The sequence below is a fragment of the Balaenoptera acutorostrata genome, chromosome 1 (assembly GCF_949987535.1).
Source record: "Balaenoptera acutorostrata chromosome 1, mBalAcu1.1, whole genome shotgun sequence".
In the NCBI taxonomy this organism is placed as follows: Eukaryota; Metazoa; Chordata; class Mammalia; order Artiodactyla; family Balaenopteridae; genus Balaenoptera; species Balaenoptera acutorostrata.
Genome location: NC_080064.1, coordinates 167899499 through 167916679, shown reverse-complemented (window position 1 = coordinate 167916679; position 17181 = coordinate 167899499). Strand labels below are relative to the sequence as shown.

Genomic DNA, 17181 nt, shown 5'->3' with positions numbered 1-17181 from the left:
TCAAGAAACAAGAAAAATCTCAAATAAATAATCTAATCTTACATCTAAAGGAACTAGAGAAAGAAGACAAACAAAACCCAAAGTTAGCAGAAGGAAAGAAATCATAAAGATCAGAGCAGAAATAAATGAAATAGGAACAAAGAAAACAATAGCAGAGATAAATAAAACTAAAAGGTGGTTCTTTGAGAAGATAAACATAATTGATAAACCATTAGCCAGACTCATCAAGAAAAAGAGGGAGAGGACTCAAATCAATAAAATTAGAAATGAAAAAGGAGAAGTTACAACAGACACCACAGAAATACAAAGCATCCTAAGAAACTACTACAAGCAACACTATGCCAATAAAATGGACAACCTGGAAGAAATGGACAAATTCTTAGAAAGGTATAACCTTCCACAACTGAACCAGGAAGAAATAGAAAATATGAACAGACCAATCCCAAGTAATGAAATTGAAACTGTGATTAAAAATCTTCCAACAAACAAAAGTCCAGGACCAGATGGCTTCACAAGTGAATTCTATCAAACATTTAGAGAAGAGCTAACACCCATCCTTCTCAAACTCTTCCAAAAAACTGCAGAGGAAGGAATACTCCCAAACTCATTCTATGAGGCCACCATCACCCTGATACCAAAACTAGACAAAGATACTACAAAAAAAGAAAAGTACAGACCAATATCACTGATGAATATAGATGCAAAAATCCTCAACAAAATACTAGCAAACAGAATCCAACAACACATTAAAAGGATCACACACCATGATCAAGTGGGATTTATCCCAGGGATGCAAGGATTCTTCAATATACGCAAATCAATCAATATGATACACCATATTAACAAACTGAAGAATAAAAACCATATGATCATCTCAATAGATGCAGAAAAAGCTTTTGACTAAATTCAACACCCATTTATGATAAAAACTCTCCAGAAAGTGGGCATAGAGAGAACCTACCTCAACATAATAAAGGCCATATATGACAAACCCACAGCAAACATCATTCTCAATGGTGAAAAACTGAAAGCATTTCCTCTAAGATCAGGAACAAGACAAGGATGTCCTCTCTCACCACTATTATTCAACATAGTTTGGAAGTCCTAGCCTCGGCAATCGGAGAAGAAAAAGAAATAAAAGGAATAGAAATCGGAAAAGAAGTAAAACTGTCACTGTTTGCAGATGACATGAGACTATACATAGAGCATCCTAAAGATGCTACCAGAAAACTACTAGAGCTAATCAATGAATACGGTAAAGTTGCAGGATACAAAATTAATGCACAGAAATCCCTTGCATTCCTATACACTAATGATGAAAAATCTGAAAGGGAAATTAAGGAAACACTCCCATTTACCACTGCAACAAAAAGAATAAAATACCTAGGAATAAACCTACCCAGGGAGACAAAATAGCTGTATGCAGAAAACTACAACACTGATGAAAGAAATTAAAGATGATACCAACAGATGGAGAGATATACCACATTCTTCGATTGGAAGAATCAATATTGTGAAAATGAGTATACTACCCAAAGCAATCTACAGATTCAATGCAATCCCTATCAAACTACCACTGGCATTTTTAGGGAACTAGAACAAAAACTTAAAATTTGTATGGAGACACAGAAGACCCTGAATAGCCAAAGCAGTCTTGAGGGAAAAAAACGGAGCTGGAGGAATCAGACTCCCTGACTTCAGACTGTACTACAAAGCTACAGTAATCAAGACAATATGGTACTGACACAAAAACAGAGACATAGATCAATGGAACAAGACAGAAAGCCCAGAGGTAAACCCACGCACATATGGTCAACTAATCTATGACAAAGGATGCAAGGATATACAGTGGAGAAAAGACAGTCTCTTCAATAAGCGGTGCTGGAAAAACTGGACAGCTACATGTAAAAGAATGAAATTAGAACACTCCCTAACACCATCACAAAAATAAACTCAAAATGGATTAGAGACCTAAATGTAAGACCAGACACTATAAAACTCTTAGAGGAAAATATAGGAAGAGCACTCTTTGACATAAATCACAGCAAGATCTTTTTTCATCCACCTCCTAGAGTAATGGAAATAAAAACAAAAACAAACAAATGGGACCTAGTGAAACTTAAAAGCTTTTGCATAGCAAAGGAAACCATAAACACGACGAAAAGACAACCCTCAGAATGGGAGAAAATATTTGCAAATGAATCAACGGACAAGCGATTAATCTCCAAAATATATAAACAGCTCATGCAGCTTGATATTAAAAAAACAAACAACCCAATCCAAAAATGGGCAGAAGATCTAAATAGACATTTCTCCAAAGAAGACATATAGATGGCCAAGAAACACATGAAAAGCTGCTCAACATGATTAATTATTAGAGAAATGCAAATCAAAACTACAATGAGGTATCATCTCACACCAGTTAGAATGGGCATCATTAGAAAATCTACAAACAACAAATGCTGGAGAGGGTGTGGAGAAAAGGGAACCCTCTTGCACTGTTGGTGGCAATGTAAACTGATATAGCCACTATGGAGAACAGTATGGAGGTTCCTTAAAAAACTAAAAATAGAATTACCATATGATCCAGCAATCCCACTACTGGGCATATACCTAGAGAAAACCATAATTGAAAAAGACACATGCACCCCAATGTTCATGGCAGCACTATTTACAATAGCCAGGTCATGGAAGCAACCTAAATGCCCATCGACAGATGAATGGATAAAGAAGATGTGGTACATGCATACAATGGAATATTACTCAGACATAAAAAGGAACGAAATTGGGTCATTTGTTGAGACATGGATGGATCTAGAGACTGTCATAGAGTGAAGTAAGTCAGAAAGAGAAAAAGAAATATCGTATATTAACGCACATATGTGGAACCTAGAAAAATGGTACAGATGAACTGGTTTGCAGGGCAGAAATTGAGAGAGAAATTGAGAAATCTCTACACAGATGTAGAGAACAAACATATGGACACCAAGGGGGGAAAGCCGCGGGGGGGTGGTGGTGGTGGTGTGCTGTATTGGGCGATTGGGATTGACATGTATACGCTGATGTGTATAAAATTGATGACTAATAAGAACCTGCTGTATTAAAAAAAATGTGATCAAATGTATTCTATTGGAAAGAAGCAAAAATAGACCATATTTACTGTCTAAATTATATAATAATTTAATGATATTTAGCATCTATTGCAGATGTATTTATTATTGCAGATTGTATTTGCTTTATCAATGTCTTTGCTTTGGTAAGCATAAAATAAAATCTGAAAAAAAAAGAAGAAATATGTAGGAACTCACTTTTGTTCTCTAATTAACTTTGTTCCTACGTTCTACTTCTGGGTCACAGATTCAGTATCTTCTCTTATCTGACAATATTAACTATGATGATAATGATTTTTGTTTGCTACCTGCATTATCTTTTGTTTTTTGTTTTAGTCTTTGTGTTTTACTCTGAAGAATTTCCTCAGAAAAAAAAAAAAAAGAGTACTTTCTTCTTTGAGGTGATAAAAATGTTCTATCAATTAATCTGACCATGGTGATGGTTGCATGTATCCGTGAATATATTAAAAATAATTGAATTATACACTGTAAATGAGTTAAATGTATAGAATGTAAATTATAATTTCAATAAAATCATTTAAAAGATATTGATATTATGGTGAAAAAAACTATAGCAGCTAATATTAAAAGTACTTACTTGTTAAGCATAGTGCTTACAGATCATTTCATCTAGTGTTTGTAACAGTGACCCTGTGAGGTATCAATATCTCCATTTTACACGTAAGGAATTCAAGGCTCAGAGCTTAAAAACGTGAAGGCTACACAGTGGGTAAGTGATAAAGTCAGGTTTTGAACCCAAGTTCATCCGACTTGAAACGCTCCTGACGGCCTTTTTCTTACAACAAAGGAAGTCTCATAAAGTTGGTTCTCTGATCCCACAGTGAAGATAAAGACTGGATATGAAGTTAGAAAATTGGGCAGGTTCTAGGTCACCAAGGCGGTGTAACAGTTGTCCAGGTGTGATCCGTAACTCTTTACCCCCAAACCACCTCTTGTATTCATTCTCTTTCCTCCTTGCTACTAGTCTAGTCTAAGATAACCAACTTTGGTGGTAGATTTGAATCAAATGCAATCACTTTTAGTGGACCTAAAGGCTGTATAATTATGTAACTGCTTTACTGCCCATTTCTATATCCTTGTTAACTGTTTAAAACTTGCAGTTAGTTTAGTGATATTAAAGTCCAGTGAAAAATACCCCTGGAATAACTTTCAATGTGTTGATGGGTTAGGTCATAAAATGGTTTTATTTCCCTTTTTTTGGACAAAACATTTAATTTACTGATCACAAGTTAATTCTTTGACATTTTCTGCATCAGTTCCCTGAGAAACTATGCCACTTTAGTAACCTTAAATATCTGCTACACTTGAAGTTGTCTAGTTATACATATAAAGTTATCTAATCATGTATCTGCCTGATTGCTAAAATATTTTCTGCAATATAGAGGAATGTCAAGGGACAGGACAGAACTGATACCAACTGAAAATGTGCAAAGCAGTATTTTGTTTTAATGGACAAGAAAGAAAAAGCGGCAAATTGTACGAGTGGGAAAAAAGATGTAATATGAGGTCATCATTACACTGTATCCCATTCAGAATTAATTACTGTCAAATAGACCTTTGCATGCCGTTCTAGCATACTCTTATCCAAATCTTACTTATCCTTTATGGTCATCACACAAATGCTTCTAGCTCCAGAAGTCTTCAAGTTCTGTGCAGGCAGAATGAACTATAACCTGATCTTTCTCTGGGTGCCAAGATGGTTTACCTTACCATGGTACATACTGCTATAAATTATTAACATACATAGACGGTACACGGTATCCTCAGTTTCTAGTTCAGCGTTTGAGCCACAACGAACAATCAAAACTCTGCTGAAGGGGTCAATTGTTAACAGTTATCTTAAGATTCAACTACTCCACTGAAAATCAAAGATAGGCCAATTGCTAAAGGTCCCAGAATGAGTATAATCCATAAGTTGTTTAACGACTGGCGTTTCTGTAAAGTTATATAAATACAATTATACATAAAAGCGTGTAAAATGCAGAGTTCATTCAGAACTGGCAATTTGCTTGCTTATGATCTATTGTTTCTGAGGGGCAAAAAGTACATTATTAAAAATACATAGCACATGTCTATATTCACCAAACTGCACTGATTTAAAAAATTATTAACTTGACAATACGTTTTTCTTGTCAATTTTTTTATTGTGCTATTTGCTCAAACGAATGAAATGAAGTGTTTTCTGAATTATGTTTAGATCTTTAAATTACCCATTTAACAAGTTAATTTAAATAAATTTAATATTCGGTAAATGACAAGCAGCTTAAATACAAGTTTGATAATTATTATTAAAAAAATTAATAAAGTGAAAGTCATAGTCAAACTTTCAACAAGGCAATGTAACATTTATCACTAACCTGACTAAAAGGCCGCACTCGTACTGCCACTTTCACACTGTCAATACTTGGCATAGGCATTTTCATCATTTTCCCATTATTCGTATTGTTATTTGGTAGAAAAATAATGTAGAAAGTACACTGCTTATGCTTCACACTGAAACACTGAAAGCTTAGCCAACAGAAGCAGTCTGTTTCTAGACAATCAATTATTAATGGTGCATTCATTACACACTATCAATTACCTGTTATAATTTTACAATACTTATTTATCGATGAATTTTATAGCCCACATCAAGTATCACCACTTAATTGCACACAGTCACATTGCAGAGAACAGTGGTGTTTCTTTTCCTTTTTCCACATTTACTCACACTCTTTACCCATCCTCAATATTCTGTGCCTGAGGTCCTATGAGAATTTGTCATTTAAAAACCTGAATATTAAGGGATTTCTGCGATTCAGTAGCAAGCTCCTTCACAGCAAGAATATTTATAAAATTTGATCAGACTTCTCATTCTATGAATATCGGGCACATACAAGGTGCACTGAATAGCCACGAAACAGATGTATTTTACATTTCCTTTCTGACTACTCAAACCCTTTTAAGAAGTTGCTAGTGAGCAGTGAACCGGTCAGTCTAACCTGGATCATCAGTCTCTGAATAATTAAGAGACTTGAAGGATAACAGCCTTTAAGCTTGCTGAACAAGAAATGCCAACATTATATTTAACCAATGCATTACTTGGAAAATTACTAATTTGAGGTAGAATGCACAAAATATGTTAAACTACAAAAAAGTGGCAAAATTACATGCCCATAATTCAATTTCAACACAGTAACAGCCTTCCCAATTTATGATTAGAAATCTTAATCACAGAAGCAAAGTGCATACATTATAAAACAGCAACTTAAAAAAAACAGTTCAATCATCTTCATTTTTAAATTGGTCTAATACTTTTAACCACAGAGAAAGAAAATGGAACCAATACCTACTAGCATATAAAATCATTATTAAAACAGAAATCCCCTCTCAAAAATCTAACAGACACACAGACTACTGTGAAGTATACACTTTATTTAACATTCCAATAATAAGCCATATTTACATATTATATAAATGTATGAAGTCTTAATATAAAATAGAAAAAACTGCCTGGACTAAAAGAATCACACTCCATATGGAGTTAACTTTACTTGTTGAAGACATTCTGTTTACAAAAATTTACAATAATTTATATAAATTATTTTCTTCCAAATTAGATGATTTTTAATAATCCACACAATTCTGATGACTTTACAAATAGGTGTACATTAAAAACTGGAAAAAAATTACAGCATTTTTCTGCGTAGAATTTGCTTTGGAAAAGAAGACAATTTCTTCCTGCTCCTTCCAAGACTTTTTCCTGTTACTTCTACAGTCTTTCTCAGTTTGCTCTTTACTCCATCAATTGGGCTTGCCAAGGGGGAAATCAGCTTAATTTCTACTGGAGGAGGTGACCAACTTTCTTTTTCTGTGTTTCTGAAATAAAGATTTAAGTAACAATAAACATGTTATAATATAAAATGTAATTGGCTTCCCAATATATTGAAAGAAACCTTAGGGATTAGTCTTTTCTAGTGCTTTATTTTATAAAGGAGAAGTGAAATAAAACTTCAGTCAAATAAACTAATCAGAGGCAGAGTTAAGGTTTCACATGACAGAAATTTTCTTTATGATTGGGATACTCAAAACAATTACTGCTGAATTTTCATTTAAATGTTTCATATGTATTAATAAATACTGCTGGGTTATAAGGAGGGGTCAAGTACCAGTAGCCAGTCCATGGAATGAGAGCCCAGCAGGCCCATAATGATATGTATGAGAAATGGCAATTCCCAAATACCAGCAATTAGCAACTGTGTATATATTTTCATAATATGAAGTAGTTTTCCACATATACACAAAGCCAATTTATATGTAGTGTTATTATCGTCAAAAGCTCTTGTTAAATCAGTTTTTAAAGTAAGATAAAATGGATTATTTTGTACTTTTATGAAATTCAACTTAAGCAAAATATATCTGAAATGGAGTAATTTCCCCATGGATGAAATTTTAATTGCTAATAGTGAAATAATCACAGGATTTTTAAAAGTTTTTAACGATTTTTACTGATAGTTATCTATCTTTTACTAAGGAAAAGGTGAAACATCCCACTCCCCTCCCCCAGCTCATTGTAAAAACAAAGATTCAGTGGGTATTCAACTACCCCCACCCTGCTACCCTTCTTTTTTTCTTTTTAATTAATTTTTATTGGAGTATAGTTGCTTTACAATGTTGTGTTAGCTTCTACTGCAGAGCAAAATAAATCAGCCATATATCAATCCCAATCTCCCAATTCCTCCCACTCCCCCCCCTTTCCCCCTTGGTGTCCATACATTTGTTCTCTACGTCTGTGTCTCTATTTCTGCTTGGCAATTAAGGTCATCTATATCATTTTCCTAGATTCCACATACATGCGTTAATATACGATATTTGTTTTTCTCTTTCTGACTTACTTCACTCTGTATGACAGACTCTAGGTCCATCCACCTCACTACAAATAACTCAATTTCATTTCTTTTTATGGCTGAGTAATATTCCGTTGTATATATGTACCACATCTTCTTTATCCATTCCTCTGTTGATGCGCATTTAGGTTGCTTCCATGACCTGCCTATTGTAAATAGTGCTGCAATGAACATTGGGGTGCATGTTTTCTTTTTGCATTATGGTTTCCTCTGGGTATATGCCTAGTAGTGGGATTGCTGGGTCATATGGTAATTCTATTTTTTTCTTTTTAAGGAACGTCCATACTGTTCTCCATAGTGGCTGTATCAATTTACATTCCCACCAACAGTGCAAGAGGGTTCCCTTTTCTCCACACCCTCTCCAGCATTTATTGTAGGTTTTTTGATGACAGCCATTCTGACTGGTGTGAGGTGATACCCTTCTTTAAAAAGGATGAATGAATGGGCTTTCATGCTATATAAGAAAGCCACCTTCTGCAGTGAAATCTAACAATTACACAGAGCCAGTGCATATAAATGCCCCTAAGAATTACCCTTTTCTGATGAGCTTAATTTCTCTTTTTAAGTTGAGTCTTCTCTAATTTTAAGAAACAAAACAGAAAAAAAATAACAGCATAGAAAAGTCTTACTTGCTTGCTTGTTTTGTTTTTGCAGTCCTGGTTCTTTTCACTTGTTGCTTTCCCACAGTTTCAATTGATTGAGCATCATCTTCCTATGGGTTAAAAATTTTAAAAGATGAACCTTAAGTAATTAAACAATTGAAATCTAAACTAAAAAGTTCCATCCTGAGTCAAGGAATATAGCCAGACAGTGCTAAATGAATTTAAACTTAACAAATATCAAATGGACTCCTTATATTTTTTGGTAGAAACCTTGGTCATCTAGGACAGCTCATTATCCCTTATCCCCACACATTCAGTCATCTCCAAGTCTTATCAACTTTATTCTGGAATGTTTCCATTGTCCCCTGCCCTTTTGTTCTATTGACTCTGTCCAAATCCAGGCTCTCGCGGCATAAGAATTAGGCCACCAGTGACCATTTTTCCTCCCTAGAATTCCCTTTTCACCGAAACTACTTAAAGCATGCACATGGCTATTTGCTAGTTTGTGAACAGCCCCACCCCCTTCCTCATGCATCATCGCCAGGCTCCTGCGTCTTTGCATCTGCTGTCTTCTCTTCCAGCAATGCCCGTCTCCTTTACCTACAGGGTCTACAGGGTTATCTGGGTATAAATGATTCTTATCATGCTGTGAAATAATTATCTGTATTTTTGCCTCTTCAATTAAACTGAACTCCTGAAAAACAAGGAATCTGCCTGAATTATTTTTGTGCCTTTTTCCTTGCATAGTAACTGGCTCACAGCAGATAATTCAAGACATGCTTATGAATTAAGACTGGTAAGTATAAGGGTCTCATGCTCACATTCAATCCCTGAACTATTTTTATTTTAGAGTTACATGCAACTAGTCAGCTCTGAAACACTCTCTCTCCAAGTGTGGTCTGTGGATGACACTCCAGGGGGTCAGGGACCTACATTTTAAATAAGTACATCCAGATAATGATGGTGGGACACTACAATTTAAAAACCCTTCCCCTAATAGGTAATTTAAACTGCAGCTGCCAATAATAAACCATGAGTAACATACCAATCTGTCTTAAAGGTAGTATCCCCAAAAGTGCAGAAAAGACAATTTTGGACTTATAGTATAAATGTCTGCTCTTTTTAAAAGAAGTTTATCTAGGAAGCATTGCTTAAAAAAATAAAAAGCATGTTTAGATACACATACAAATAAAATCATGCATTTCTTACCAGTTCATCTACAAGTTTGGATGTATTAGATGTGTTTTTCCGCCTGGTCCTTAAAGTAGGAGGTGAGAAGACAAATTGAGAAGGTAAACCCGAAACTAATTCTTGCAGCTGCACAGGAGCCTCTATTTTTTTAGCTAAAGAAAGGTAGAAAGAAAGAACAAAACACTGTATATCTATTTATATATATATATCTATTTTATATATATAGACATATAAATTCAACTTGCAACAAAAAGCAAGATCTGTGAAGTGCAGTTAAGGGCAATAACGCAAAGCACAATAAAAAGAGGTATGGCATTATTTGAAGGTTTGAAATATGGTATGGCAAAATGAAGGTTTGTGGCAAGTCTATCTGTGCCATTTTTCCAATAGCATTTGTTCACTTCATGTCTCTGTGTCACATTTTTGGTAATTCTCCCAATATTTCAAACTTTCTCATTATTATTATATTTGTTACAGTAATCAGTGATCTTTGATGTTACTATCGCAAAAAGATTAGGCTCGCTTAAAGCTCAGATGATGGTTAGCATTTTTTAGCAATAAAGTATTTTATAATTAAAGTATGAACATTTTAAAAATACTATTGCACACTTAAAAGACTACAGTATAGTGTAAACGTAACTTTTACATGCACTGGGAAACCAAAAAATTTGCATGACCTGCTTTATCGTGATATTTGCTTTACTGTGATAGTAAGGAACCTAATCTGCAAATATCTCCCAGGTATGCCTGTCCTGTGTAACCTGAGCTACTTTGCTTCATAATTCCTACTTTTCCAGAGGCAAGGTTTTTACTTTAAAAAGCAATTTTATTTACGAAGAAGAGACTCAAACCCTCTTTCCTTTCAGCTTATTCTGAGCCAGTTGTTCCATGCAAGGGGAACAATAGAAAAGTCCACAGCATAAAAGAAAAAAAGCAAGCAGAGAAAAGTAACAATATAGAAAAACAGGCCGATAGGAAGATTTTCCATAGACAAATAGAAATGGTTTAATTAAGAATTACTTGAAAGTGTATGTAATTAAAAATATTTATCACACACTTCATTTCAGATTTTTTCCCTGTTTTTTACTATAGGGTCTCCATATTAATGGCAGTTAGCAATGTAATTATGGAAGTGGCATGGTGCAGTTGAACCAGTCTGCCAGAAATTAAATCCTAGCTTCTGGATTTATTAGCTGTGGGACAAAAAGCAAGTTACCTAAACCTCTCTGTGCCTCAGTTTCTATAAAATGAGATTCAAAATGGCACCTTTAAGGTTACTGTGGAGATTAAAGATTAGAATAATGTTAGTGCTTTACGGCTGTTTGCATGTTATAACGTTATTATTTCAAGAATATAATTTACAAATCTTTGGAATAAAATTCCCAAATTATAGTTCAATGATATTTCACCTACTGGGACAATCAAGAGTTCTGTAAGATGTCAAATTCTGTAAAGCATGTGATTTTTAACAAAAGAAAAAAGGGGTGAGGGTCAGAAATAAAAGTCATCTCCGCTCCCAGCTGATAAGTGGCATAAGTGGCACTGGTGGTTAACTCCTCTCTTTTGCAGTTAAGATACAGACAAACAAATCTATGCTCTGTGAAAATGATACATTCTATTTTTCTTTTTCCAGGCTACCAGGAACAAGAGCTTCTTTGGCTTTCCAAAGACCAGCTCATATTTCTCACCTACAGTTCCCCACTGCACCCAAAGGAATAAAGAAGGAAATACAAAAATACATTATCACGTGCAAAAATGTTCAGCCCCACCATTCCTTCCATATGCTTCTATTAGCCAGACAAGACTTTATTATACTTTCAATTCCTTGCGTACTTCGGTAAGCTTTCTGAGGGTAAGTTTTGGTGGCCAGTGCTACTTAAGGCCTAAGAAGTTCGAAAGTCCTATAGATTCAAACCCAATAAGGTACTGGTAAACAGCTTTCTGGGAAGGAAAAGACAACAACAACAAAAAAAACCGCAACTCTGATTTATAGCATTTGCTTATTTCTGTGCTATAAATGTTCCATGGCTGGCTCACAAAATTCCTGAATATTTAACAATTGGCTCTCACTAGCCAGCAGGAATCGGCTCCAAGACATCACTATTTATTCATTACCTGGGTGATGTGGGTGCTCAGTTTCACTGAATTTCAATTTCCTCATTGTGGAAAGAAGGAATAATAGTACCTGTACTACACTGGGTTATACTGAGAATCAAATGAACTGGTGAATGTATACCCTAGTATAGCCTCAGGTATACAGCAAACCCTTCTTAAATATCTGCTGCTGAGTAACGGAATTTGAGAAAATCTATTGAAATGTAAAGCTTTACATTCTTTTTAGTTAGTGATTCTACGATATCTGTTTCTTTGACATGTTTCAATTAAATAGAGGATGGCCTCCAGCTTTCTAATCATATAATATTTCTGTATCCACTCTTCTCTGTACCTCCCACCCCTCCCTGAAGTTTTTTTTAAAAAAATGCAAGTTAAATAGGCACAAGGGACAGAAGGTATTGTAAGAGTGTAGAAACTAAAATCTGAGGGCAAAATAAGAAAGGAAACTAACGATGGTGTTAATTGATTTGTTAAAGTAGTGAACACTCAATACTCACAAGAACCCTACATAGTAGGCATTATTACCCACATTGTAAAGATGAGAAAACAAGATTCAGAAAGGTTAAATGATTTTCTGCCCAGCTAGTTAGTGGCAGAAGTGAGAAATCTCAGTCCCAAATTTCTTATCACCTCTAACCTCATACTAGAAGATGCTTATTGTTAATACCAGAAAATCTGAAGACAATTCAAATACCTGGCAGGAGAATGCTTGAGTGATCTGCGGCACATAAGTGAGATGAAATGCCACACGTGGACTCTATCAATGTGTAAAAAACAAACAAACAAAAAAATACAAAACCACGAACACTCAGGGTTTTGAGGAAAAATGCTCAAGAAGTAAGTAGGAGGTGGTGGGAGCAGTATATATATCTATACACAAACCGTAGTTTGTTGGGTTTTATAAAAAACAAACTATATATTCAACTAGAAGGATATAAAAGAAAATGTGAACAGTGGTTACTGGTCCTCTAGTTGACTAGATTAAATACTTTTAATTTCTAATTTTCTGTGGCAGGCATATATTATTTTTATTACAAAAAATAGTTATAGGTAACATGTATACAGATGACGACTATGTAAAGATAACAAATATCAGAATTATTGAGATGTTTGGCTATGCTCTACCAAAAGAACCCCCAAATTTTGCGTTTACTATACTCTAAAAGTCATTAGAAAAGTATAAAAGAATTGTTAATGACATTCTTCTACCACTCACTGTTCTTTTTCATTTTAACTTTTATCTAAAATAGCAGCTTAGTAAAAGCTAAAATCTCACATTTGGTCATTTCTTTTTCCTCCATGCCAAGTATAAGCATAACCACACTTTCCCAACAGCAAGAAGAAACTGGATTATACAGTACTACCAAAATCTCCCATAACTACAGATCATTTTTTGGTCAAATGATCAATTCTATGGCAAAGGGCCCTTTCCTGGGCTTGTCCTATGTAAATATAACAACTGGACTTCATGAATACAATATACTTAAAGAGGTTTTTACACAGTGAATGTTGAAGGCAGAAAATTTCAGTTTGCAGATTTTTAAATGACTTATCCTTCTCTTGGCCTTCCCCAAGTCAGGAAGCAACTGTATAGGATGTTCACTAACGCATTTAAAAATGCATGCAACAGTTTAATAAAAAAGTTTAGTAGAACAACAAAGACACCTACTTCACTTACAAGTCCCTAATCTTTATCAGCACCTTTTTAGACCTTTTTCCTTAATTGTCTCCCTCACTGAATTCCCCCCCCCACAAGAAATCTTAATAGCACAGATAATACTGTATATCTGTTTATGTACTTTATGTATATCTCTGCTTTACACATAAAAAAGAGTAAGATATTTTCACCCTTTTGGGAGAGATATCACTCCTGTTGAGAAGGTATGAACTATACCCACCAAACAGTACAATCATTAGCTCATTTATCGTCAGTGAGGGAGGTTGGGCATGTAGACTTGCCAGTTCATAGACAATAGGGAATATGGATTTAAATAATTTCTGTATCGTAATCAATAGAATTCTACTGCTGTTTCCCTTCAAAACAATTTAAAGTTGTGGACACCAGCTGGGATATGAGCCAAAAATGATGGTTCTATCTGGGGAGAAACCAAAATTAAGTCACATGATATAAGGGCAGAATGAAGAGAAATAATACTATTCTAAAAAATTAAACCTATGTCAAGTAAATTATAGGATTTAAAAAGTCATGGTGAAACAGAAATTCTTGGATCTAAAAATAAACTTTAAAATATAAAATATTTAAATTTTACTATCAAAAGATCAAAATTGGTTTTTGTTTATGTTTTTTAAAGGGGGAGAAATTCCCTGTAACTACAAATCAGTTTTAGAAGAAATAATCCGTTAAGTGCCTTAACACAAAATCTAATCATGTTTGAACCAACAGAATTTTTTTTAAACTGAAGACTTAGAATGAGATGAAAATTATGCTTTGAAAAGAAATAAAAGTACCTTTCTCTTTCCTTGGAACCTTTGACACAGGAGGAGAAAATAAAAAAGACTCATTTTTTGGTTCAGAAAGGTCCGGCAACAAGATGGCCTTGCTAGATCTAGTCCTTGTGCTACGGGAAGATTTAGTCAAAGCAACTGTGGCAAGCAATTTTTCTTCTTGGTCATTCGGTTCTTTGTCTGTCATTTCTTCATCTATGCATTTTTCTGATATTGAGTGTAATAAACGTTTTTGGCTTTGGTTTTCAGTCCTTTTTGTAAGCTTCTTCTTAGAGCTCATTGCTGTAACAAGTTCCTCATTTGGCACTAAAACTGATTTTTCTAAAGCTGGTTTTCCAACATCAGTATTTTCACTTTTAGCTGGGGTGTTTCTTGTAGATCTCCTTTGGATGCTGAGACCTTCTCTCTTCTTGAGACTTCTTGCTTCCTTAACAGCCTTAGATTCTACATCTTCAGATGGATTAATTTTTCTTGGTCTACCACGTTTCCTAGGTGTAGCAGGAGTATCAAACTCTGCTTGAAGAGTCAACTGGGATGAACCAAGTTTGGAATCTTCTATTACATCTGATGCACTAACTTCTTTCTTTTTAACCCTTTTACTATGTTGAATAGGCAGTTGCTCTTCAATGGACTCCCCATCTTGTTTATATCCTGTATTTTTAGAAGTTTCCAAATTAGCACTTCTCAATTTCCTGGTACTTCTGCTAGGACTTGCTACTTTACTGATTTTCAGATCATTTATAACTTCAACACTTTCCTGATTTTCGACAGATTTTTTAATTCGTTTAGGAGTCCTTTTTGTAACAGATGAAAGCTTAACTTCTTTTCTAAGAGAAGTTTCTTCAGTTGCTGGTTCCAACAGCTGAGATGATTTTAACCTTCTTAATTCCCTACCTGGAGTAACCTGTAATTCTTGTTCCACAGAATTAATATTTTCTAAAATGTCTTGATTAATTTCTTTTTTTCTCCTTCCTCTCCTAGGAGTAATAGAATTTTGAGGTATTTGCTGGTTATGAGATATTCCTTTATCATCAGAACAGGCACTTTCAAAAGCCCCCGAAATTTCTTTTGTTTTCCTAGTTCTCTTTGTAACTGAAAGTCCCAGCATCTCAGGAGTAGCAACATCTGCTGACTCTTCCTGTTGTGCCGATTTGACATTCAGGTTTTGGACACGTCCTCTGTTGCGAGTTCTGGAGGAAATCATGTCATTAACCTCGCTGACATTTATAGTCACCGTACTTGTTTCCTGAACAGTCTTAAATGTAGATTTGGCTAACTTGGTGGAACACATTACCTTTTGGCTTATTAAAGGTATGTTTTCTTGAATGGACTGTTCCATTGTATCTGAAGTAATTTCTTTACTTCTTGTGTCTTTAATTACATCTAATAAATTTTCTGCGATTGCTACTTGAATTGGTTCAGGCACATATGGTAATGTCTCTACCCTTTGGGACTCCTGATCACTAGTTATGACAGATGGCAAATTTGCAACATGTCCGTGATTATCATTTTCCCCACTGTATACATGTTTTTCCTCAGTGGCTGCATTAGCTGCTTTAGCTAGCACATTAGATGCTGCAGAATCACCTGTCTCTACTTCTCCTTCTTCACCTTCCAAAATCAAGGTAAAGTTGCTCTGTGGCACAAAAAGTTCCCCATCTACTTCAGCAATGTCACACTCAGCAGAGTCTTTGTTATCAGGTAAGTCACAAAACTGTTGCTCAATGGTATCAAAATTGTATCGAAGCTTAAGAGTTCCTGAGGGATACAACTCATTAAATGAAAGATTCCTAGCCTCTTGTCCTGAATCTTGAACTTCAAGCTTTTCATGTTCAATTACCTAAAATGAATTAAAGATAAGAGACTGTTAATGTATACATTTATTTTAACCTAAAGCATAAATTTTTTTCATGACCACCTCTCCCTTGGTGTATGAATTGTTAAACATAAACTACATTTCATATGGCATATACTTATGGGTTTACTTTATAAAATATCCATTTAAGCAACCAGACTTTCTCACTCAGTCAAAATAACTAGATAGAAAAAGATTGAGATTCTGAATGGAATTAAAAGTAGAATTCTACATTTCCCTGGCTAAAAAAAGACAGTCTTAACAAAACCTTAAAAATTATTATGATGCCAACAGTTGTGATAATTAAGGACTTATTCTATTCTCACCCAAGGAAAGAAAAATTAACCGGAGAAAAAGAAACAACCCCCAAACTGTGTTTTAATGATAATCCCCAAATTACCTAACTAACCACACTTTTTCTAAACAGCATGATCCCCATAAGGTTGAAGAAGAATTCACCTACATAAGCTCCCTTGGGCTAGACTCAATCCTCTTCCCTTTGCTGGGGCTGCATAAACCATGAAATTCCTAAGGCTTTCAAGTTCAGTACCTCTCTTGCAAGGGTTTGGTGGAAGAAGGAATGCTCCTTGCATTTACCTTTTGGTAAGGGAAGGGGAGAAAAAGGAGGAGGCAGAAAGTAACAGAGAGATCTCCTGACCAAGAAGGTAGAACATTACCACCCACCTAAACAATGACATTTTCCCACTCCCCAAACATTCAGTGAAATGAAAGACTGGAAATACCCAGAAATGAGGATTCCCATTTACACCATGCCCACAAATTGTGTTAGCTCCCCAGCTGAAGGAACAGGGACTTTATCCATCTAACTCACAGTGAGAATACTCATGAAATTGAATATGGATAACCATGACATTTCTGAGTTAAGCCTCCCAAATATTATACAATCACATCTCTATAAATAATTAGAAGAGGTG

The 17181-nt window shown here is 34.9% G+C and overlaps 1 protein-coding gene across 2 annotated transcripts in view; it reads right to left on the bottom strand.

The window, feature by feature from the left end:
* Nucleotides 1-4471: 4471 nt before the first annotated feature.
* AHCTF1 (AT-hook containing transcription factor 1) overlaps nucleotides 4472-17181 on the bottom strand; it is an 83729-nt gene continuing 71019 nt past the window's right edge. Inside the window, exons 33-36 of one of the 2 annotated variants that reach the window (XM_028162535.2) lie at nucleotides 14395-16231; nucleotides 9829-9962; nucleotides 8647-8729; nucleotides 4472-6989 (exon numbers count right to left, since the gene is read on the bottom strand). In XM_028162535.2, coding sequence (XP_028018336.2) covers nucleotides 6800-6989; nucleotides 8647-8729; nucleotides 9829-9962; nucleotides 14395-16231 — 2244 coding nt within the window. In that variant the 3' untranslated portion in view covers nucleotides 4472-6799. The remainder of the gene's footprint in view (nucleotides 6990-8646; nucleotides 8730-9828; nucleotides 9963-14394; nucleotides 16232-17181) is intronic. The other variant, XM_057547694.1, reaches the window with a different exon arrangement.